Here is a 23,312-nt window from a genome sequence, read left to right on the forward strand (position 1 = left end):
AAGGCCAAAATCAAATGCATATAGCAGTATGTCCAAAACCCCCTCCCCACAGAGAGTTCACAATATACTATTGATGAGGAACGCTACCTAACAAAGCAAACCTAAAAATGTAAATGCTAGATCTTATTGACTGATGAATAACAGAAACAGACTTGGCCAAAGAATGATAGTGTCTTCTCTGGAGCTATGAACACCACCAACAGGTCCAGCACTGCTGGCCCCAAGCTGGCAGCCTAAATGAGGGCAGAACACCAACTGCCTGCAGCTTCATACCAGAAATTCTTAGTATCTCCTGCTGATTCTCTCTGATCCCTGAAATTTAACTTCTCACATCCTTCCAATGCTGCTAGCATAAACTGAGGGGACATCCAGACCCTGCCTAAGGAGTACTGTCCCTTTAGACAGCCTAAACACCTTGTATGCAACAGGTACGTATAATGCTGTGCCAACCAAAAACATTTATAATGATATACTGTTTCTAAGTATCTGTAATGTCTTATACAACTAAATATTGATTTTCCCTACAAAAGATTTCTTTCTTTTAATTACAAGAAACACCCAAGTTTAAAAAGAGGTTTTTTAAATTAGGAAATTAAATATTCAATGTTATAACATTGATATTTCAAGAAAAATAAAAGTAAAAAAATTATAATCAATAATTCAAATATCTATTGAGTATCTACAACTAATAATAAAGCAGACATTTTCTCAGCCCTAGACAAAACAGACAAAAATATCAGCCCTCATGGAGCTTGCATTCTAACACAGAGATATACAAACAAGACAAAGTGTATAGTATATCAGCATGTTAGATGGTGCTAAGAGTTATGGATAAAACAAAGCAGGGAAGGCAAGATGATATCTGGGGGACAGGACTGCCAACTGTAAGTGAAGTCGTCAGAAAAGGAATCCCTGAGAGATAGTGATGTGACACTTGAGTAAGCAGAGAGAAAACAAACCATGCAGCTAAAAAAAGCACGCATGGTAGAGGGAACAAGGAAGAACAAAATATACAAAGCCCCTGAGGCGAGAATGTTCAAGGAAAATGTTCAAAGAAAATCAAGAATGTCAGTGTGACTGGAATAGAATATGCAAGAGGTACAGTAGGTGAAGTCAGAAGGTAACACGGGGACAATCATGTAAGATCATGGTTAAGAGTTTTGGATTTTTCCCTTTAAGAAAAAGAAAAAGCAAAGTCAGAGTGTTCTGTGCTATAATGTTGCGAGCACACTAAAATAGGCAAGGCTTGGAGTAGGGAAACCAAGAGAGAAATAGGAAAGAAATGAAAGTGACTTGGACCAGAGCAGAGATTAAAAGACGAAAGTTTGGGGAGGAAATCCAGGTACGGTTTTGGACATGTTAAAAAGTTCTAGATGCCTAATTAGACATCCAATAGAGATATCAAGTCGGATGCAGGATTTAAGTCTGGAATTAAGGAAAGAAGCCTGTGTCACAGATTTAAAAGTACTATGAATTAGACTGAGCATCACCAAGGAAGTTAGAATTTATAGGAAAAAAAAAGTCTAAGGGATGAGTCTGAGGAAAATGCGAAGAATCAGCAACAGGATCAAAAAATAACCAGTGGGGTTAGAGGAAAACCAGAAGAGAAGATATTCTGGAAATAGCAAAGAGAATTTCAAGTCAATGATAATAATAGGTAAAGGAAGATAACGATCACTGAACTAAGCAACATGGAAGTCACCTGTAACATTGACAAGGTGTTTTAAAACTATCATGTAAGAAAATGTTTAACTCAGTACCTGTAAAGCTTTATGCTCCTTTTGAAGTTCTTTTATTTTATTCTGTTGCTGGCAAACCCTATTTACAGATTCATCCTCCATTTCACCAATTTTGGACTTCACACTCTCCATAATTTGTTCCAAGTCATTAGCTCGTTGTTCCTGATCTGCAGCTCGGCTTTGTTGTTGCTGAAGTTCATTTCTAGTAACAGACGTACAATTCCTTCTCTTAGTAATAGAAACAAATCATATCAACCAACACATCCATCTAACAACATAATGACTTTGTAAAATTTTTTTGCATTCTTAAAATTTCTATAACACAAACCAACAGAGGAAACATAGGGTATCATTATATTGAAGCTATTACCAAAAGATTTACCTACTGAAAATATTTTTTACTTAATATATAATCAATGGAAAACTAAATTTCAAGATTCTTTTCAAGCAAGTTATTTTTAAAATGCATATCATTTGTTCACATACAATTCAAAACAGATTTTTTTTCCATTCTCTTACTTAAGCTGTTTATTAGTTTCTATGAGCTCCTGGATCATGTTCTGTTGACGTGATGTTTCCTCCATCATTGTTTTTAAATTCTCCCTCATCGTTTGTGATGACTGTTTGTCAAAAATGATGAGATCTACATTTTTTGAAATGTAATACACATAGTAAAAATGAAGATAAGAAAAAAATTAAGATTGAAAAATTTTAACAAAAAAAGAAGCTTTTTATCTTAAGGAGCAAGAATGTAATTTGATTACCTTTCATATCTGTTCTTTTGACTAGAGATAAAGGCTTTAAGCCATGCATCATCAGCAGCACACTTATGCTTTCCCATTCTGCTTCTTCCCGCTACAGTCACAAGGAGACAGAAAAGGATCAACATTAAGATACAGGCGGAAGAAAGGCCCTCCTATAAACAATTTCCTTTATTTTCAGAACAATAGACTTTTTCTCCAAAAGCTTTAATATGAATTTTTATACACACAATGATTAAAATTAAAACAGATTTGTTTCTAACAAAATTAGACTAAAAAGGATGCAAATAAGCATAGATAGTTACATTATATCTGGAATTACGTAATTCCAGAACACATATATAGGTCTTAATCAACAAATTAAAAGCCTTATAATTTCAGTGAATTAAACAGACCTTAAGTTTCTTACTTAACTGAACTTTTAATTTAAGGTTTTTTATTTAACTGTCACCTTAACAATGACCGGGGTCACAACAAAATCAAACATATCTGACTGGAAGAGTCAATAACTTAGGTAGTTCCTTGTATAATGGACAAGGTCTACTATGAAAAGGAGTCTGTCCACCTAGGTAACGGATTCTAGTAGAAATATTCTGAAAGACACTCCTAAGTTTTGTATCCCTGATTCTAAATATGTATTTACCCCATGTAACTGAAAAGGGAACTCTCTCCAGATTAAAAAAAGAATAAAACCTAACAATAAATAAAAACTTAACAATGGGGAAGAAAAGAACATAAAATACAGTAAGAACAGACACACATATTTTTAAAATGACATTTAAATTCATGGTATTAACATCAATAATAGGTTCTTAAGTACAATGATCAATCTTGAAATCAAGTGTGTAAAATACTCTGCATTCTTTTTAAAAGCCCTTAAGTATCTTATAGAGTATAACGTACGTATATTTGTAAAAAGGTGATTTGAGTAAAATTTCAATTTATTTAAATGCTTGAAAAGTGTCTAATATATTTTATTAGTGAATAGCATGTAAATATTATAATAATGTTAATATTAATAATTTGGAGAATTTTTCCCCTCCCTCTCTCCTAGAAAATTTTTTAAAGTTCAAATAAAAGTATTACTCTTCACATCCAATGGAGAAGGAAAGGCAACCCACTCCAGTAATCTTGCCTGGAGAATTCCATGGACAGAGGAGCCTGGCAGGCTACTTTGCAGTCCATGGGGTTGCAAAGAGTCAGGCATGACTGAGCAACTACCACACTCACATCCAAATACCCCTCAGACATTAAAAAATCTACCAAAATAGATAAGCAACAAGGATACACTGTATAGCCAGAGTATTATAACCATTATCTTGTAATAACTTTTAATGAAGTAAAATCTGTAAAACTACTGATTCACTATGTTACACACCTGAAGTTAATACCGTAAATCAACTATACCTCAATTTTAAATTGAGGTATATCAATTTATCAAGACAAAACCAAATTGTTCTGATAACTCTTTGATAGGATTATGGCTCACAGTAGCAAACAAATCTTTCCTTTTGACTGCTGACCTTCTTCTGTTTCTTTATCCTTTCTGTAACTCTCCCCGCCCTGACAAATTTTTCCCCTTATTTTTGTCTTCTGGTCACAGAGATTAAAGAAACAGAACTAAAACTGTTGCTAGTATCCGTTTTGGGAGCCAAAAGCACTGTGTGGGTATATAAGTGGAAACCTACTAAGACTCATTTAAAAAAAAAAAAAGCTCTATAAAAAAGTGACATTTTGAACGACCAAATTATACAAATACTGTTCCCTGATAACTTTTTAAAGACTTTTTTTTTTATGTGGACAATTTAAAGTCTTTATTCAATTTGTTACAACATTGCTTCTGTTTTATGCTTTGGTTTCTTGGCCAAGAGGCATGTAGGATCTTAGGTCCCCGATTAGGCATTGAACCCACACCCTATGCCCTGGGAGGCAGTCTCAACCATGGACTCCCATGGAAGTCCTGCTGCTGCTGCTGCTGTCGCATCAGTCGTGTCCGACTCTGTGCGAGCCCATAGACGGCAGCCCAACAGGCTCCTCTGTCCCTGGGATTCTCCAGGCAAGAACACTGGAGTGGGTTGCCATTTCCTTCTCCAATGCATGAAAGTGAAAAGTCAAAGTGAAGTCGCTCAGTCGTGTCCAACTCTTAGCGACCCCATGGACTGTAGCCTACCAGGCTCTTCCGTCCATGAGCTTCTCCAGGCAAGAGTACTGGAGTGGATGGAAGTCCTGATAACTCTTTTAAGAGAAAGAAAAACATCAGCTCAGTTCAGTCACTCAGTCGTGTCTGACTCTTTGTGACCCCATGGACTGCAACAGGACAAGCATCCCTGTCCACTGCAAATTCCCAGAGTTTACCCAAACTCATGTCCATTGAGTCATTGATGCCATCCAACCATCTCATCCTCTGTCGTCCTCTTCTCCTCCTGCCCTCAATCATTCCCAGCATCAGGGTCTTTTCCAGTGACTCAGTTCTTCATATCAGGTGGCCAAAGTACTGGAGTTTCAGCCTCAGCATCAGTCATTCCAATGAATATTCAGGACTGATTTCCTTTAGGATGGACTGGTTTAATCTACTTGCAGTTCAAGGGACTCTCAAGAATCTTGTCCAACACCACAGTTCAAAAGCATCAATGCTTCGGCACTCAGCTTTCTTTATAGTCCAACTCTCACATCTATACATGACTACTGGAAAAACCATAGTGTTGAATAGATGGACCTTTGTTGACAAAGTAGTCTCTGCTCCTTAATATGCTATCTAGGTTGGTCATAAGTTTTCTTCCAAGGAAAAAGTGTCTTAATTTCATGGCTCCAGTCACCATCTGCAGTGATTTTGGAGCCCCAAAAACTAAAGTCTGACTCTGTTTCCCCATCTATTTGCCAAGAAGTGATGTGACCAGATGCCATGATCTTAGTTTTCTGAATGTTGAGATTTAAGCCAACTTTTTCACTCTCCTTTTTCACTTTCATTAAGAGGCTCTTTAGCTCCTCTTCCCTTTCTGCCATATGGGTGGTGTTATCTGCATATCTGAGGTTATTGATATTTCTCCCGGCAATCTTGATTCCAGTTTGTGCTTCATCCAGCCCAGCATTTCACACAATATACTCTGCATATAAGTTAAATAAGCAGAATGACAATATACAGCCTTGACATACTCCATTCCCTATTTGGAAACAGTCTGTTGTTCCATGTCCAGTTCTAACTGTTGCTTCCTGACCTGCATACAGATTTCTCAGGAGGCAGGTCAGGTGGTCTGGTATTTCCATTTCTTTCAGAACTTTCCACAGTTTGTAGTGATCCACACAGTCAAAGGCTTGGGCATAGTCAATAAAGTAAAAGTAGATGTTTTTCTGGAATTCTCTTGCCTTTTTGATGATCCAATGGATGTTGGCAATTTGATCTCTGCTTCCTCTGCCTTTTCTAAATCCAGCTTGAACATTTCAAAGTTGATGGTTCACGAACTGTTGAAGCCTGGCTTGGAGAATTTTGAGCATTACCTTGCTAGCTAGCGTGTGAGATGAGTGCAATTGTGTGCTAATTTGAGCATTCTTTGGCATTGCCTTTTTTTGGGATTGGAATGAAAAATGACCATTTCCAGTCCTGTGGCCACTGCTGAGTTTTCCAAATTGCTGGCATATCGAGTGCAGCACTTTCACAGCATCATCTTGTAGGATTTGAAATAGCTCAACTGGAATTTCATCACCTCCACTAGCTTTGTTTGTAGTGATGCTTCCTAAGGTCCCCTTGACTTCACATTCCAGGATGTCTGGCTCTAGATGAGTGATCACACCATCATGCTTATCTGGGTAGTGAAGACCTTTTTTGTATTGTTCTTCTGTGGATTCTTGCCACCTCTTCTTAGTATCTTCTGCTTCTGTTAAATCGATACTATTCTGCCCTTTACGGTGCCCATCTTTGTGTGAAATGTTCCCTTGGTATCTCTAATTTTTTGAAGTGATCTCTACTCTTTCCCATTCTATTTTTTTCCTCTATTTCTTTGCATTGTTCAGTTAAAAAGTCTTTCTTATCTCTCCTTGCTATTCTTTGGAACTCTGCATTCAAATGGGTGTATCTTTCCTTTTCTCCTTTGCCTTTCACTTCTCTTTTCATAGCCTTCACAGTAAGGCCTCCTCTGATAACCATTATGCCTTTTTGCGTTTCTTTTTCTTGGGGATGGTCTTGATCACTGCCTCCTATACAATGTCATGAACCTCTGTCCATAGTTCTTCAGGCACTCTCTCTATCAGACCTAATCCCTTGAGCCTACTTGTCACTTCTACTGTATAATCATAAGGGATATGATTTAGGTCATACCTGAATGGTCTAGTGGTTTTCCCTGCTCTCTTCAATTTAAGTCTGAATTTGGCAATAAGGAATTCACGATCTGAGCCACAGTCAGCTCCCGGTCTTGTTTTTTGCTGACTGTATAGAGCTTCACCATTTTTGGCTGCAAAGAATATAATCAATCTGATTTTGGTATTGACCATCTGATGTTCACTTGTAGAGTCTTTCCTTGTGTTGTTGGAAGAGGGTGTTTGCTATGACTAGTGTGTTCTCTTGGCAAAACTCTGTTAGCCTTTGCCCTGCTTCATTCTGTATGCCAAGGCCAAACTTGCCTGTTACTCCAGGTATTTCTGGATTTGCATTCCAGTCCCCTATAATGAAAAGAACATCTTTTTTGGGTGTTAGTTCTAGAAGGTCTTGTAGGTCTTCATAGATAGAACCATTCAACTTCAGCTTCTTCAGCATTACTGGTCGGGGAATAGACTTGGATTACTGCGATACTGAATGGTTTGCTTTGGAAGCGAACAGAGATCATTCTGTCGTTTTTGAGATTGCATCCAAGTACTGCATTTGGGGCTCTTCTGTTGACTATGATGGCTACTCCATTTCTTCTAAGGGATTCTTGCCCACAGTAGTAGATATAATGGTCATCTGAGTTAAATTATGTTTGAAGAAAAACATAACTGTTTGCAAATTCCAAAATAGTTGAGAACGGCATTTTCCAAGTATAAAATGAAGACCAGTCTAATGAAACAGTCATCAAGTTAGTATTACATAAATAGGAAAAACTGTATAATAAAGTCTCTTCTGGAGACTGATATGTTGTGAGGTCTTAGAATACGGATACCATTTAACAGTTTTAACCCCTCATGTCCCAAAATGATTTTACTTAAGTAGCCTTTTAAAGTAAGATTTTTCACATTTGTTGATGTGGCATTTTTTGACACATACTTTGATAAACACTGGTTTCAAATATTTCAAGTTTACCTGTTTTTCAGTCATGAGTCTTATCTGATGATTTGCTGGACTCCTTGGCTTTAGGGGCTGCTGTAGATACAATTTCTTTTGTAGAGTCAAAAGAAGTTGAGATTGGCAATAAGAAATTGAATTGCCTAAATTCAAAAAAAATGCAATAGGTGTTAAAGAAAATTATATTTAATAGAACCTACTACTCTTGGGCAATTTAAGCATTCCTATGCCAAAACTTCTATGACTTCTAAGAAAACTAATTTTTAGAATTTTATAATATTCTCCTCTAAAATGAAACAATATAGGATTTTACACACATAAACACAAAGAAAACTATTTGTTTTAACTAGGTAATGTGAAAAGCAAGTGATGCTAATAAACATTTTTTGGAAGCTGCTTCCCAAAAAACTGAAAGAACTGTCTGAATTCATTAGTTTAACAATTAATTCACTAGCCTAACTCAAAGGGTAAATTAAATGTCACATTCTTAGGTGGTCTTTATTACTAAGTAGATCAAAGGCTAGCAACACAACGTATTCTATTTGACTGGCACACACACAAGTTTATATTCAGTCTACCCTCCCATCACGTGCTCTTGTTGTCTAAGAGTTTGCCATCCTATAGGAAAAAATTTCCTTGAATTCTTATGGTATCTAACTCTTCCTTTGCAGAGGCACAATCATACACACATATTCATTAGCATCATGGAATCTCGCAACGTGAGAGAACCTTGGAAAGTGTTTAATCCAACATCTCTAGCTGTCCAGAGCTGGCAGGAAAGTGCTGGGAGAATTGTACTAATATATCAGGTGCTATAACCATGTGAGACCCAGAGAAGTAAAATGATCCTCCCTGCTGCTAGTTCAGTTTTTCTTGCAAATCACCCTTCTGTCCTTCTGCTTCTACTTCAGATAGTGAAATCCCCCAATACTAGTTACCAATAATTCATTTTCAGCTAAATCTAGGAACATGTTGCAAATTCTCCAATTCTGCCATTTTTGCTGCTGACATCATAGAGTACTCTCTCCCCTTTAAACTCTGGTCTCTAATGCACTATGTTCATCTCTCTCACTTTTATTTAAATAAAGATACTTTTTGAAAGTATCAGCCAACTTCAATGGCTACCACCTTTCAGCTAGTTTTTAAACTTTTCATTAGAGAAATTTTTAAAAATATATACAAGTAGAGAAAGAGTAAAATGAACCCATGTATATTCATTAACACAGATCAATGATAACCAACATTCTTCCATATTTATTTCATTTCTCTTACTCACTTATATTTCAGCACTCACCTCCAATAAATACAGACTCATTTTAAACGTAACTTCAATACCAGTGTCACACCCAATTATATTAATTCCTTACTATCACTTAATATCTAGTCCATGTTCAATTTTCCCCCAAATGTCTTAAAAATATCTTGTTTGTTTTTTTTTTCCAAATCAGAATTCAACCAAGGTTCACATAGAGCACTTCTAAATGCATATATGGGAAATTAGAAAGCCACTGCATGTACCCAGAGAAAGGTGTAGGATTAAAAACACCTCAAGTTTATAAGTCAGGCTGACCCTCAGCACAAAGACAGCCACAATTTAAAACAAAGAAAAACAAAACCCAGCAAACAATGGCAAAGAAAGAGAATCTTATTTCCATAGATATTACTAGATTCAAATCTCCAGTTTTCAATAAAAAGTAAAGCATACAAAGAATCTGGAAAGCATGGCTCATTCAAAGGAAAAAAAAAAATCAAAAGAAACTGTCCCTGAAAACAAAACAAAACATGATGGCAGATCTACTACACAAAGCATTTAAAACAACCACCTTAAAAAATTCAAAGAACTAAAGGAAGATGTGGAGAAAAAATAAGTAAAAATATATGATCAAAAGAGAAATATCAGTAAAGAGAAAACAAAACAAACAAATAAAAAAAATCAAAAATATTCTGGAGTTGAAAATGATAACTGAAATAAAAAATTTACTAGGGGCATTCAGTGCAGATTTGAGCAGGCAAAAGGGTAAATCTGTGTAAGTGTGAAGGTAAGAGAATGGAAATTATCAAGTCTAAAGAATAGGGAAAAAAAAAAAAGACTGAATAAAAGTGAACCTTACCTAAAGGACCTGTGAGACACCACCAGTTGTGTCAACACACGAATTGTGGGAGTCCCAGAAGGAGAAAAGAGAGGGTGGCTGGGAGATTATGAAATGATGGCTGAAAACTTCCTAAATTTGTTGAAAGACACAAACTCCTAGAAATATAAACTCAGAGACCTACACCAAGAAGTACTACAATCAAGCTTTTGAAAGAACAAAGAATCGTGAAAGCAGCAAGGGAGAAGTGACACATCACACACAAGGAATCATCAGCAAGATCACCAGCAGGTTTCTTGACAGGAACTTTGGAGACCAGAAGGTACTGAGAGGATATATTTCTTTCTGAAAGAAAGAAACTGTCAATCAAGAATCCTATGTTTGGCAAAACTATCCTTCAACAGTGAGAACAAAAGAAAGATATTTCCAGAGAAGCAAAAGTTTAAGGAGTTCCCTACCGCTAGACCTGCCCTGCGAGTAAAGGTAAAGGGAGTCCCCCTGGCTGAGGTGAAAGGACACAGACTAAAGCAAAGCCACAGGAAAGACCAAGTGTCTCAGTAAAGGTGCATGGCACGGGAAACACACGGGCGACGATGAGAGCTGCTACTATCATAACAAAGATGTGTAGCTCCACTTTTTGCTTTCTACATGACTTAAGAAACAGATCGTTTCTTACAAAACAATCATTAGTCTAAAGCTAATATTATTATAACTTTGGTTTGTAATGTCACACATTTTCTACCTAATTTAAGAGACTTAACTCATTTACTAGAATTCTTAATTTGTTTTCAGCCACACATGTATAAAGATGTCACTGTGCAACATCAACAGCTGAAAGAGGTGGGGATAGAGCTGTAAAGAAGCAGAATTTTCATACGTTATTTAAGTGAAGCTGCGATAAATTCAAATTACTGTTATAATTTTATAATGCTAAATGTAATCCTCCCAGTAACCACAAAGAAAACAGTGATAGTATATATAGAAAAAGAAAACATTCTGCTACCAAAAAAAAAAAAAATCAGCTAAACACAAGAAGACAGTAATACAGGAAATGAGGGGGGGAAGCCATAAGATGTTACAAAAAAATAGCAAAATTACAGATAGTAATGCCCTACCTGTCGGTAATCACTCTAAATGTAAAAGAGTCAAACTCTTGACAAACTGGTAGAATGAATTTAAGAAAATATGATCCAACTATGTGCCTAAAACAAGACCCATTTTAGAGCCAGAGACACAAAGATATTGAAAGTGAAAGAATGGTAAAAGGTATTTCATGAAAATAATTTAAAAAAAAAAGAAAGTGTAGCTATATTAGTACTAGACAAAATAGACTTTAAATCAAAAAAGGCCACTAGAGACAAAAAAGGACATTACATATTTTTTTTAGGACATTACATATTAATAAAAGATTCAATACAGCTAAAATACATAACAATTATAAACTCTTATGCACTTAACAACAGACCACTAAAACATGGGAAGTAAAAACTGACAGAATTGAAGGAAGAAATAGTTCTACAATATAGCTGGAGATTTTAACACCCCATTCTCAAGACTACATAGTAATCAGACAGAAGAAAAGTAATGAAACAGACAATGTGACAGACTAAAACAACCAGATCTAGTAGATTTATAAAGAACACTCTGGGGAATTCCCTGGTAATCCAGTGGTTTAGGACCCCATGCTTCCACTGCAGGGAGCACGGGATTGATCCTTGGTCAGGGAACTCAGATCCCACAAGCTGATCAAAAAGCAAAAAAGAAAAGAAAAGAACACTGCTCAACAACAACAGAATACAGTCTTCCAAGTGCATGTGGGACATTATCAGGATAGACTATATGTTAAACCACAAATTAAGTCTCCACAAAGAGGTGACCTTAGAAATCAAAAACTAAAACAAAAATTCATAAGTTTATGGAAAGTAGACAACACATTTGTAAATAACCAATGGATGAAAGAAGAAATCACAAGAGAAATTAGAAAACTCTTAAGATATTAATGAAAACAAAACACAATATTTCAAAACTTATGGGACACAGGGAAAGCAATCCTAGGGGGAAATTTAAGAGTTATAAAAATTTACATTAAAAACATGAAGGATCTCAAATTAACAACCTAAGTTTGCAACTTATGGAACTAGAAAAAGAACAAACTAAACCCAAAGCTAGCAAAAGAAAAAAATAAAGATTAATTAGAGCAGAAACAAACGAAATAGAGACTAGGAAAGTAATAGAGAAAGTCAATGGAAGACATCTGAAAAGATCAACAAAAATGACAAATTTTACCTGATGAACAGGAAAAAAAGAGAAGACTTAAATTACTCAAATCAGAAATCAAAGTGGGAACATTACTACCAATTATACAGAAAAAAGTATTAAACAATATTATGAACAATTGTATGCCAACAAATTAGATAATCAACATGAAATAGACAAATTCCTATAAACACAAAACCTACCAAGACTGAATCACAGAGAAATAGAAAATCGCAATACATCTGTAACTAGTAATGAGACTGAATCAGTAATCAAAAAACTCTCCCCGAAAGAAAAGCCGTGGATCAAGTGGCTTCACTGAGGAATTCTACCAAAACATCTAAAGAACTATTGACAATTCTTCTCAAACTATCCAAAAAAATTAGACAAGGGAATACTTTCTAACTCATTCTTGGAGGATAGCATCACCTTAATATTGAAAAGTCAGACAATACAAGAAAAATAGTAATATCCCTTACAAGCATTGATGCAAAATACTAGTAAACCAAAAGCTTCCCGGGTGGCTTAGTGGTAAAGAATCTGAGTGCCAATGCAGGAGGCACAGGAGACAAGGATTTGAACCATGGGTTGGGAAGACTCCCTGGAGGAGGAAATGACAACCCATTGCAAGTATTCTTGCCTGGAAAAATCCCATGAACAGAGGAGCCTGGAGGGCTATAGTCCATGAGATTGCAAGGGTTGGACACAATTTAAGCAACTGAGCATGCACACACTAGTAAACCAAATTCAGCAGCATATTAAAAGGATTATACACCATATTCAAGTGGGATTTATACTTGGAATGGAGGAATTAGTTCAACATATGAAAAGAAATCAGTGTATTACATATTACAGTACATTAATGGAATGAAGGAAAAAAACATACAATCATCTCAATTGATGCAGAAAAAGCATTTTACAAAATTCAACATCTTCTTGTGATAAACACTCAACAGCTAGGAATACAAGGAAACTAGAACAACAAAAGATCCCCTGGAGGAGGAAATGGCAACCCACTCCAGTATTCTTGCCTGGAGAATCCCATGGACAGAGGATCCTGGGGTCTTAAAGTGTAGAACATGATTGAAGCAAACTAGCACGCACACAACTCAGCAAAAGCCATATATGAAAAAGCTACAGCGAACATCATATTCAATGGTAAAAGACTACAAGCTTTCCCTCTAAGATGAGGAACAAGGCAAGGATGTCACATTCACCACTTTTATTCCATATAGAAATGGAAGTTCTCACCAAGCATTTAAGCAAGAAAGAGAAATAAAAGGTATCCAAATTGGAAAAGAAGTCAAATTATTTCTATATGCACATGATATGATTTTATATGCCAAAAACCTTAAATACACACACACACATTAGAATAAATGAATTCAGCAAAGCAGCAGGATACGAAAATTAGCATATAAAAACCATTTTCATTTCTATACACTAACAACAAAAAACCTAAAATGGAAAATAAAAGAATTCCATTTACAACAGCATCAAAGAATGGGGAATACATGTAAATCCATGGCTGATTCATATCAATGTATGGCAAAAACCACTACAATACTGTAAAGTAATTAGCCTCCAACTAATAAAAATAAATGAAAACAAACAAACAAAAATACAACAGCATCAAAGAATAAAAATAGGAGTAAACTTAACCAAGGAGGTGAAAGTCTTGTACAATGAAGACTACAAAACATTGCTCAAAGAAATTAAAAAGACATAAGTAAATGGGATCCCATCCAATATTCATGGATCATAAGACTTAATATTAAGACATTGATACTGACCAAAGCAATCTACAGATTCAATGTAATCCCCATCAAAATCCCAATGACATTTTCTTCAGAAATAGAAAACCCATCCTAAAATACATACAGGATCTCAAGGGACCATGAATAGCTTGAATGTCATCACCTGAATGTAATCTTGAAAAAGAAGAACGAAGCTGGAGGAGTAACAACATGAAGCTGAAGTAGTAACAGCTTCCTGATTTAAAACTCCTTTGCAAAGCTACATAAATCAAAAGAGTGGTGTTGGCATAGACAATTGCATAAAATAAAGAGGCCGGATATAATCCCCCACATTTATTGTCAAATGTGAGTGGCAAGGATGCTTTTGAACTTTGGTGTTGGAGAAGACTCTTTAGAGCCCCTTGGACTGAGAGGAGATCCAACCAGTCAATCCTAAAGGAAATCAACCCTGAATATTCATTGGAAGGACTGATGCTGAAGCTGAAACTCCAATACTTTGGCCATTTGATGGGAATAACTGACTCACTGGAAAAGATCCTGATGCTGGGAAAGATTGAAGGTAGGAGGAGAAGGGGACGACAGAGGACAAGATGGTTGGATGGCATCACTGACTTGATGGACATGAGTCTGAGTAAACTCCGGGAGTTGGTGATGGACAGGGAAGCCTGGCGTGCTATAGTCCATGGGGTCACTAAGAGTTGGATACGACTGAGCGACTGAACTGTCAAACGGTTTTCAATAAGAGTGCCAAAAAGCCTTCAAAAGGATATAGTCAGTCTCTTCCTCTGCTGTGAAAACTGTAAAAAGAATGAAGTTGTACCCTTCTTAAGACCACACAAAAATTAACTCAAATAGATCAAAGACCTAAATTTAAGAGCTTAAACTGTAAAAATTTAAAACACAGGGTAAAAGCTTCACAATCCTGAATTCGGCAATGGTTTCTTAGATATGACATCAAAGGCATAGGCAACAAAAAGTAAAAACAGACAAACGGGACTTTACAAAAATTTAACATTTTTTTGTGCATCAAAAGATACTGTCAGCAGATTAAAAAGGCAATCCATGGAATGGGAGAAAATATTCACAAATCATTTAGGTGATAAGGAATATCCAGAATATATGTGGCTTCCATGCTGGCTCAGTGGTAAAGAATTTCCCTGCCAATTTAGGAGACACAAGGGACACAGGTTTGATCCCTGAGTCGGGAAGATCCCCTGGAGAAGGAAATGGCAACCTATTACAGTATTCTTTCCTAGGAAATCCCATGGACAGAGGAGCCTGGTGGGCTATAGTCCATGGGGTTGCAAGAGTCAGACACAATTAGCAACTAAATAACAATAAACAATCCAGAATATACAGAGAATTCCGGAAACTTAACAAAAACATCTGATTAAAAAATGGGCAAGGAACCTGAACAGACATTTCTCTAAAGAAAAATAAAAAAGGCTATAAACACATGAAAATATTTCAACATTACCCATTAGGTAAATGCAAACTAAAACTACAATGAGATACCACCTCATACCCATTACGATGGCTAAAAGAAACAGAAATAACAGTTACTCGTGAGGATGTAGAGAAACTGAAACCCTTGTGCACTGTCAGGAATATAAAATGGTATAGCTGCTATGAAAAATAGCACGGTGGTTCTTCAAAAAATTTAATGTAGAAATGCCATTATGATTCAGCAATTCGACAAAAGAACTGAAAGCAGGGTCTTAAAAAGATATTTGAACATCCATGTTCACAGCAGTATTATTCACAAAATATAGCTAACAGGTGGAAGCAACCCAAGTTCCATCAGCAGATGAATAGATGAGTAAAATATGCTATAAACCATACAGTGGAATATTATTCAGCCTTAAGTAGTAGTGTAGTGTATGCAGCTCAGTGGTGTTCAACTCTTTGTGACCCCATGGACTGCAGCCCACCAGGCTCCTCTGTCCATGGAATTCTCCAGACAAGAATACTGAAGTAAGCAGCCATTTCCTTCTCCAGGGTGTCTTCCTGACCAGGGATCAAACCTGGGTCTCCTGCACTGCAGGTGGATTCTTTACCATCTGAGTCATGAGGGAAGCCCATTCAGCCTTATACAGGAAGGAAATATTAACCTAAGTTACAACACGGATGAACCTTAAGTATATTAGCTAGTCACAAACAAATGCTGTATGATCCCACTTATACAGAAAGTAGAATGGTGATTGCCAGGGGAATGGTGAGTTATTTAACGGGTATAGAATTTCAGTTTTACAAATGAAGAGTTCTGTACAGAGACAGAGCTAGGATAGTTATATCTACCTGTCTACAGAAAAGACTAAAACCATGATTGACTCAGGATCCCAAGAATACAGATTATGATCTTGAAATGCTATTTCCTTTTGGAAAAAAAAAAAAAAAGTTTTTTGAAGATTTTATTTCAGATTTGGGACAGAATTGATTCAAGATATCAGACAACAAGGGAGTTATTAAAGATTAGTAGTGCTGGACTTCCCTGATGGTCCAGTGGTTAAGACTCTGTTTCCAACGCTGGGGGCACAGGTTCAATCCCTGGTCAGGAAATAGCCAAAGGAAAAAAAAGACTAGTAGGGTCATATCAAAAGGATAGACTTGAGTAGGCTCCTCCCACTCAAAAATGTGAACACATTAGCTTTGACAATTATAATAACTACAATGAACTGAAACCCGTAAAATGTTTAAATTTATGACTTCATATTGATATTAGGCTTTTTAAAAGAATTATCTTCAGAAGGAACCAATTCATTTTCTCAAAAATTGGTAAATAAATGCAACAAATTGCTTATGCTGCCTTTCCTAAAGAGATTTTACGGCTAAATATTCAACTGAGGTGCTAATATTCTAACAAGCAAGTAAAAGAAATGACAGAATTAGAATATCACTATTTTGCAGCCTTCAATGAACATATATACAGGCATCAAGTATTAACAGGTGCTGGAAACACAAAGAGAAACAAGACATTCTGCACCTCCTATAATCCTGCCAACCACCACCTAGAGAATTACCAAAGGAATTGAATCTGAGTCTGATCCAATCTTTGATCCAGCTACAAATGTTTAGGAATTACCCAGGGCAGAGGAACATAATCAACTGTACATGAGTATGCAAATTGCAAAATCCAGACTGTAGGATATATAGGTCAAATGAGCCAAGTCCTTCAGATAGATTATAAGGAAAAGAAAGGAACAGGGAAAAAACCTACAGATTAAGAGTTTTGTTTTTTTTTTAATATAATGAGCAAGAGATACACTATAATGCTGAAGAATACAGATTCAGGAAAAAACTTTTTTTTTTAACACAAGGAGGAAATTACTGTAAAAGTCAGAAGAATGCACTAATGGGAGTACAGAAGTAGTTGTAATTGGGATAGACCAGTCTTAGCATGGCTAGCATGGTTCTCTACCCTGACCTAGGTGGTATCATCTCTTAATTTGTTAAGGTATATATTCAGTATGTGTGTTCATTTCTGTTTGATTTCATAATAAAAGTTCACTCTTTAATGAAAAAAAAACAACTTCATTAAGTAACAATAAAGCCAAAAGTAAAGGAAATACTAACCAAAAGAAGGCTGGTAGAGCCAGAATAGCGTGCTTCTGCCATGCAACCAAGAAACCACTAATCTCTGTGCCTCAATTTCCTTATCATGAAATGAGGAAAATAAAAGTACTTAGCTCATAGGTTCTTGGGAAGATTAGAAAAGTTAAAATAGAAAGGACTAATTGAACAGTGCCTGGCACACAGCAGGATAGAGGCGGTGATTAGAACTGGTGACGAGCTATCTGTGTTAAATACTTAGCCTCTCTGGGCTTCAGTTTCCTTTATGGAGCTTCAAATACCTGATAGGATTATGAGGAGGTCAAAAGGAAATATATGTACAGTATTCCATAATTAGTAGATTCTTTCCATGGTCTCTCAATTCCCAGAGAGAGTTATCTACCACATCAGACATACCTCAGTCATACCACATTCTTCTTGGCACTTTTCACCTTGTCATTCAAGTTGATCTCAATGAAATGATCACTCAGTGAGTCTCATGTCTGAAACTGGATCTTCATCTAGGTTTCAAAAAGATAAGAGATCCAAATATTAAAATGCTCATCTCCTAGTAAGAAAGGTCTTGTGTTATTCCCAGAGCAGTCATCTATGGTACTGGTGGTGACCACTAAACAAAAGCTGGAATCACAGAATTAACTGCTAAAGGACGTTGATGGTCACCACCAAGTGCCTTCACTGGTGTCTTCTTTCCACTTACCTTTCCTCTCCCAGCTGTGCTAAAACATTTAGCTGGGTGTCCAACTCTATCACTGTCTAGCATCAATTCTGATTCTGGCTTCAAAGGCAGAATAATTCTTATTGTCAGGAGTACTCTCAGACAGACAGAAACCACTGAATATAAAAAGCAAAGGCAGGAAGAACAACTATCACAATTCCACCTGTGACCAAGCCCTCCTTTTCAGGGGCCCATGCTGTGAAATTAACGTGCCAATGGTTTGCAGCAGTCTTCTCCCCACTACAAACTGTATCAAGACAAAGGTCTGGAACTTTGCGTCAGAAGAAGAGACCCAATGCTTCCCCAAAGCCAAAGCTTGCTTTAATCAGTGTCATATCACACTGTAAGACTGTAAGACAGTAGCAATAGCAGTTGCAGGGTAGGAGTTCATTTATACACTGCACAGAAAGACACATGCAGAGAAGCAAAACAAAGTTCTATCTCCTTGCACTGTCCATGTCTACCAAAAATCCTCTGGTAACTTGCCCTTTATAAGTCTGAAGCCCCTATAACATGCACCATACATTAAAATGTGTTTATTTTTCACTACTTTTGGGCAGGAAAGTGGAAATAATGCATAGGCGGTAGCTGTTCTTTCTCAAGTCAAGTCACATCAAAATCTGTAATTAGCTTTCTAAAAAGTACATATTTCACTTTACTGCAATAAATGGAACATGAAATGCTTTCAAAGTCTCTATTTAACGTTCCTAAGAAGAACTGAATTTACCGCAAATAAGTAATCTAAATTAGGGCTGGATCTCCTCTAGACCAAATCATTCTGCCCCAGGAGAGGTTACATAAACGATCAGAACACACCTCTAAGCAAAAGCTGCGGCATTCGCTTGTCAGCCACCTCCTCCCCAAGGTGGGGTGGGCAAGGCTCAAGGCTACTTGGCAATAGCAAAAGTAAAAAACAAAACAAAAACCTCATACAGAGGATTGAAACCAACATGGATAATGCGTGCACAGTGTTTTTAACCTTATGGTTAGAAAACAAAGTGGTACAAAAACACTTCGGTTTGGCCTGTGTGTTACAAGTCTCTCAGCCTTGCAATTATTTCCAACTCATTGACCAGAATAAAAATCAAATTAGACTCTGCATAAAGAGCCCCGCACTCTGAAATGGGCCTAATAAAACGGAGAAAGAGATAATCATCTACCTACACCTTCACGTATCCCCCACCTTCTATTCCTAGTCTTCACTAGCCAAGCCACCTCCTCAGACACCTTGACACTGAAAAGTGGAGCGGGTCGGTTCTGGTGAACTGTTGGGGATGGAGTAACTACCTACTTATCCAGAATTCAGGGCGCGCCGAAAATCACTCCAAGCTTCACACTCATTGCCTCATTTAATCTTCTCAATCACCATGTAAGGCAAGAATTATCAGCTGTGTTCCACAAATAAACAAACTGAGGCGCTGAGTTGTTACAAGGGGAGTCAAAGACCACAAAGGGCGGGAAGCCAGACTCGAACCAGGTTTATCAGGTTACCCGCGTCACCTCGGCCTTTATACTGGCATTTTAATTGGCGCGAAGCAGTCCCGAGGCGGCTCGTCTGACCGCTCTCAGGGCGCAGGTGAGGTCAGGTCCCGGGGTTCCTCGGGTAGGGGTTCCTCGGGTAGGGGTTCCTCAGGCGGGGTCTACGGCCGACGCCTCCGTAAACCTAGAACGCCGCTCACCTTCCTCAGCCGCCGCCTACCTCCCGCAGCGCGCTCCACCCGGCCGGCTCAGCTGCCTCCGGCCCCGCCTCTGCGACCGTTATCCCACCGTGGAAGGTCGGCCAATCGAGCAGGAGCTCATCGAGGAATCTGCCTCTGCCCCGGCTGGAACACCGCAGCGATTTCCTCTGACCGCCCGGAGAGGCTGGTCCTGCCTCGCGCCCTCTGGTTGGCTCCGCGACTGGGGGCGGGGCTCACCCTTGGCGTAGACTCCAGTGTGCGGGGGCGGGGGAAGGGCTCTGCGCCTGCGCACTTCCATCTCTCTCACTCCCTAGATCCCGGCTGAGCGCTGCGGTGCCTGGCACTTGGAGGCCGCAAATAAGTGTGTTCATGACATTTTATCCTCCCGTGAAGCATTTTCCAAGTCTCGACGAAGTGTCAGGCCAGATATCGAGCTCCAGAAATGCAAAAGTGGCTGACTGGAGATGTTCAAAGTGTAGTTAGGGAGATAGGTATGCACCCTGCAATTAACGGTGCAGTATGGCGGGCTTGATTAGAGAAAGGTGTGCAGGGCACAGAACGGAACGAAAGGGAGGGTCGCTGGGTCGCTGAAGTCTCCCTCCTCCTTGAGTGAGTCTCAACCCTGGCTGCCCACCAGAATCACCTGGGGAAACTTGAAACGGATGCTCAGACCCCTGGCCAAGTATATCAGAATCAGACCCATGGGCCAATAGTTTGCTAAAGCTCCCCCGGGTGATTCCAGTGTGCAGCCAAGCCAAGGTAGGGATCTATCACTACAAACCTAGAGAGATGCATAAGAAGAATGGTGAGCTCCCCAACAAAACAGATAGGAAAGGCATTGAAACCACAGAAATGTGTTCAAGGGCAGAGGAGGGTGGGGTGGGAGGGGTGGTCTAAGGTTATTGATGTCTTAGTGCAGAAAGAAGTCAGCCAGAGAAAAGTGATAGACAAGAAGCGGTTCATTGCAAGGAAGATGGGCAAGGGAGTATTGCTCAGAGAGCTTAATGGGGCTACAGTTTTATAATCAAAGGAAAAGTGAGGAGGGGGAGAATGACACCTTTTTCCTCATTCTTGAGTAGACATCAGGCTTCCATCATCAGTTCCTCCTCCACATCAGGCTGGGAGTTATTTTGTCCCTACATGGTCTAACTGGGACTGTCCTGGCTCAATGGAAATGAGAAAAAAAGCAGTAATATATTCTAAAATATGGTGAATCATCTCAGCTTTCAGTATAATGCCATCTTTCACTTATATTTTTGTTTTTAGTGTGTGCAGAGGCGTAATCATAGTAGTAATACTAGTAATGTCCTAGTAATCATTAATTTACTGACCTCACTGGGCAGGATGCATGTCTCATGACACCATCATTTTATTGTTTTGGAACATGTCTCATGCTTCTGTTACCTGGCTTTGTTGCTAAGCAAGTCTGCTTTCTTGAGTGGCCATTGACTCACAGGAGTCTCCCATACTTTTCCTTTACCTTCAGTCCCCTAGTGGGATTAACTATTTAATCACATACTTTAGCCCTTTACTCTGTTCCTATGGGTATTTACAGAAAACTTCACGTGCAAATTAAACTAATAACTCCAACAAAACATGTTATTATAATGCCTAGTTCATAAGTGCTCAGTAAACCTTACTTTATTTTCTGTAATGAAATCTGGGCTCCTTTGGTACAGCTCATATCTGCTCTCCCTAAAAATCTAACTTACAAAGCATTGGCCAATATAATAGGCTTCTTGAGGAAGCTGAGGAGTGTGTTGTGTCATTGGAGACTCAGAGGAAGAAGGCCTTAGCAGATGCACTAAAGAGCTGGGACTTTGTCCTGGAGGTGACGGGGAACCATAGATGAGGTTTCAAAAGAAGTATAAAGTGGAAAAGCTTTTGCTTGGGAATTTTCAAGCCTAACTTTCGTGCATCCTGATATAGAGGTAAAAACGAAAATGAAAAAAAAAAAATTCACAGGGTACAAATACTCCTTTTTTTTCCATGAAAGGAAATTATCTAAATCCTCTAATGATCACTTTAATAAATTCAGAATCTACAAATAGGGCCCCTATACACCTTTTTCAAAAACTCATGGCAGGTTAAGCAACCCAGAAATTCCCAAGGTAAAACCCAGCTGCCATACACCTGAAGGGGAGGTCTGGCAGCCATTGTCATTGCACCTTGTAGCCACACGATGGCACTGTTGACAACCTGTACCTTCCAATTGGTCGAAGGATGCAGGTCTGTAGCATTAACAGGTCCCACAATAGCCAACAGGGATCTCCCATGGAGGGCATCAGTCACGGTGTCTTTCACAAGGAGGTCTCAGAGTCACGGTTTTTAGGGTTCAACTTTCAGGCCCATACTCAGCCTTCTTCCAGGCAGCTGGGGCCACTGAGTTTGATCTCTATGTCTGCCCATGGAAACATGTCCTCACCTCAACACTGCCCCCTGCCCATTCCATACTCAGCTAGTTACACTAGCAATGGTTGACAAATTTTCATCTTCAACACTTGGAACACAAAGAATCTCACTTCTTGACTTTTCTAGGGTAATCTGGGGACTTACCCACTTTTCTGAGTGTCGCTGCTTAATTACAGGTAGGAAGCCAAATATCATTGGACAATTGGGATTATTTGAGCTATAAATAGAATAGAACACTGAATGAAACTGTCTTCTTAAGCAATAAGAAAATTGTTATCTCATATAACTGTCATCCAGAGGCAACACAGACTTTGGACTAGGTTGACTCAGTGGTTCAACAAGCTATCAAGGGCAAGTTATTGGAAAGTAAAGGCTATCAAGTTTATCAAATGATCAAGGAAGAGTTTTCCCTCTGTTCTGCTGTAAACATAGTAAGTTTCAAATTAAAATGAAAGTGCTGGCCCAGATGTCTACCAGGAGCAATCAGGACCACATGCTTCCTTTTCCATCTGAAATCTTTACTTCTGATTTTTTGAGCCAATTAGGTCACTTAGGCACATACTCTGCCTCCAATCAGTAACTGCCTGGCAGACTTACAGATGATTTAAGCCTGAGTTCCAGAAGAGAGAAGGAGTTAGCATAATTGGAATTAGCAGTGGGATGGGTGCTCCTTGAGTCACATGGGTTGTAAAGCAGAAGCATGGCTACTTGGGTAAACTGGAGTCCTATAAGGATCGAGAGGAAACTGGACACTAGAAGGAGGATCACCAGTATCCTTCACAATTTTCAAAGCACAAAAAGACTGATTATTTTCTAATTACTAACAATAATAACCCCTCTCTATTCGCTCCTGGATTTTGTATGTAGCAAGTAGAGGGAAGGAAGCTCTATAACATGTGCTCCAAAGGAATTCCTTCTTATGAGCCCGAAGGCCTTTCTAGCTCTTCTGTTTGCCAGCAAAGGAGAGGACTCTGCACACAAGTTCAGTCTTTAGCTCGGTGTCCTGCTGCGCTGGTCTCAAGAGTCTTCCATGGGCCTCATCTACCCACCAGGGTTCAAATTGCTCGAGCACTCACTTAACA

The 23,312-nt window shown here is 38.4% G+C and overlaps 1 protein-coding gene across 23 annotated transcripts in view; it reads right to left on the reverse strand.

The window, feature by feature from the left end:
* CEP70 (centrosomal protein 70) overlaps positions 1–23,312 on the reverse strand; it is a 240,464-nt gene that overhangs the window by 55,495 nt on the left and 161,657 nt on the right. For 11 of the 23 annotated variants that reach the window (XM_043874140.1, XM_043874133.1, XM_043874132.1 and 8 more), the window contains 4 exons: positions 7,770–7,894; positions 2,504–2,594; positions 2,259–2,382; positions 1,761–1,941 (listed from right to left, as the gene is read on the reverse strand). In XM_043874140.1, the coding sequence (XP_043730075.1) occupies positions 1,761–1,941; positions 2,259–2,382; positions 2,504–2,594; positions 7,770–7,784 (411 nt within the window). In that variant the 5' untranslated portion in view covers positions 7,785–7,894. The other 12 variants (XM_043874152.1, XM_043874154.1, XM_043874141.1 and 9 more) reach the window with 10 other exon arrangements.

This window comes from Cervus elaphus, chromosome 19 (assembly GCF_910594005.1).
Source record: "Cervus elaphus chromosome 19, mCerEla1.1, whole genome shotgun sequence".
Lineage (NCBI taxonomy): Eukaryota > Metazoa > Chordata > Mammalia > Artiodactyla > Cervidae > Cervus > Cervus elaphus.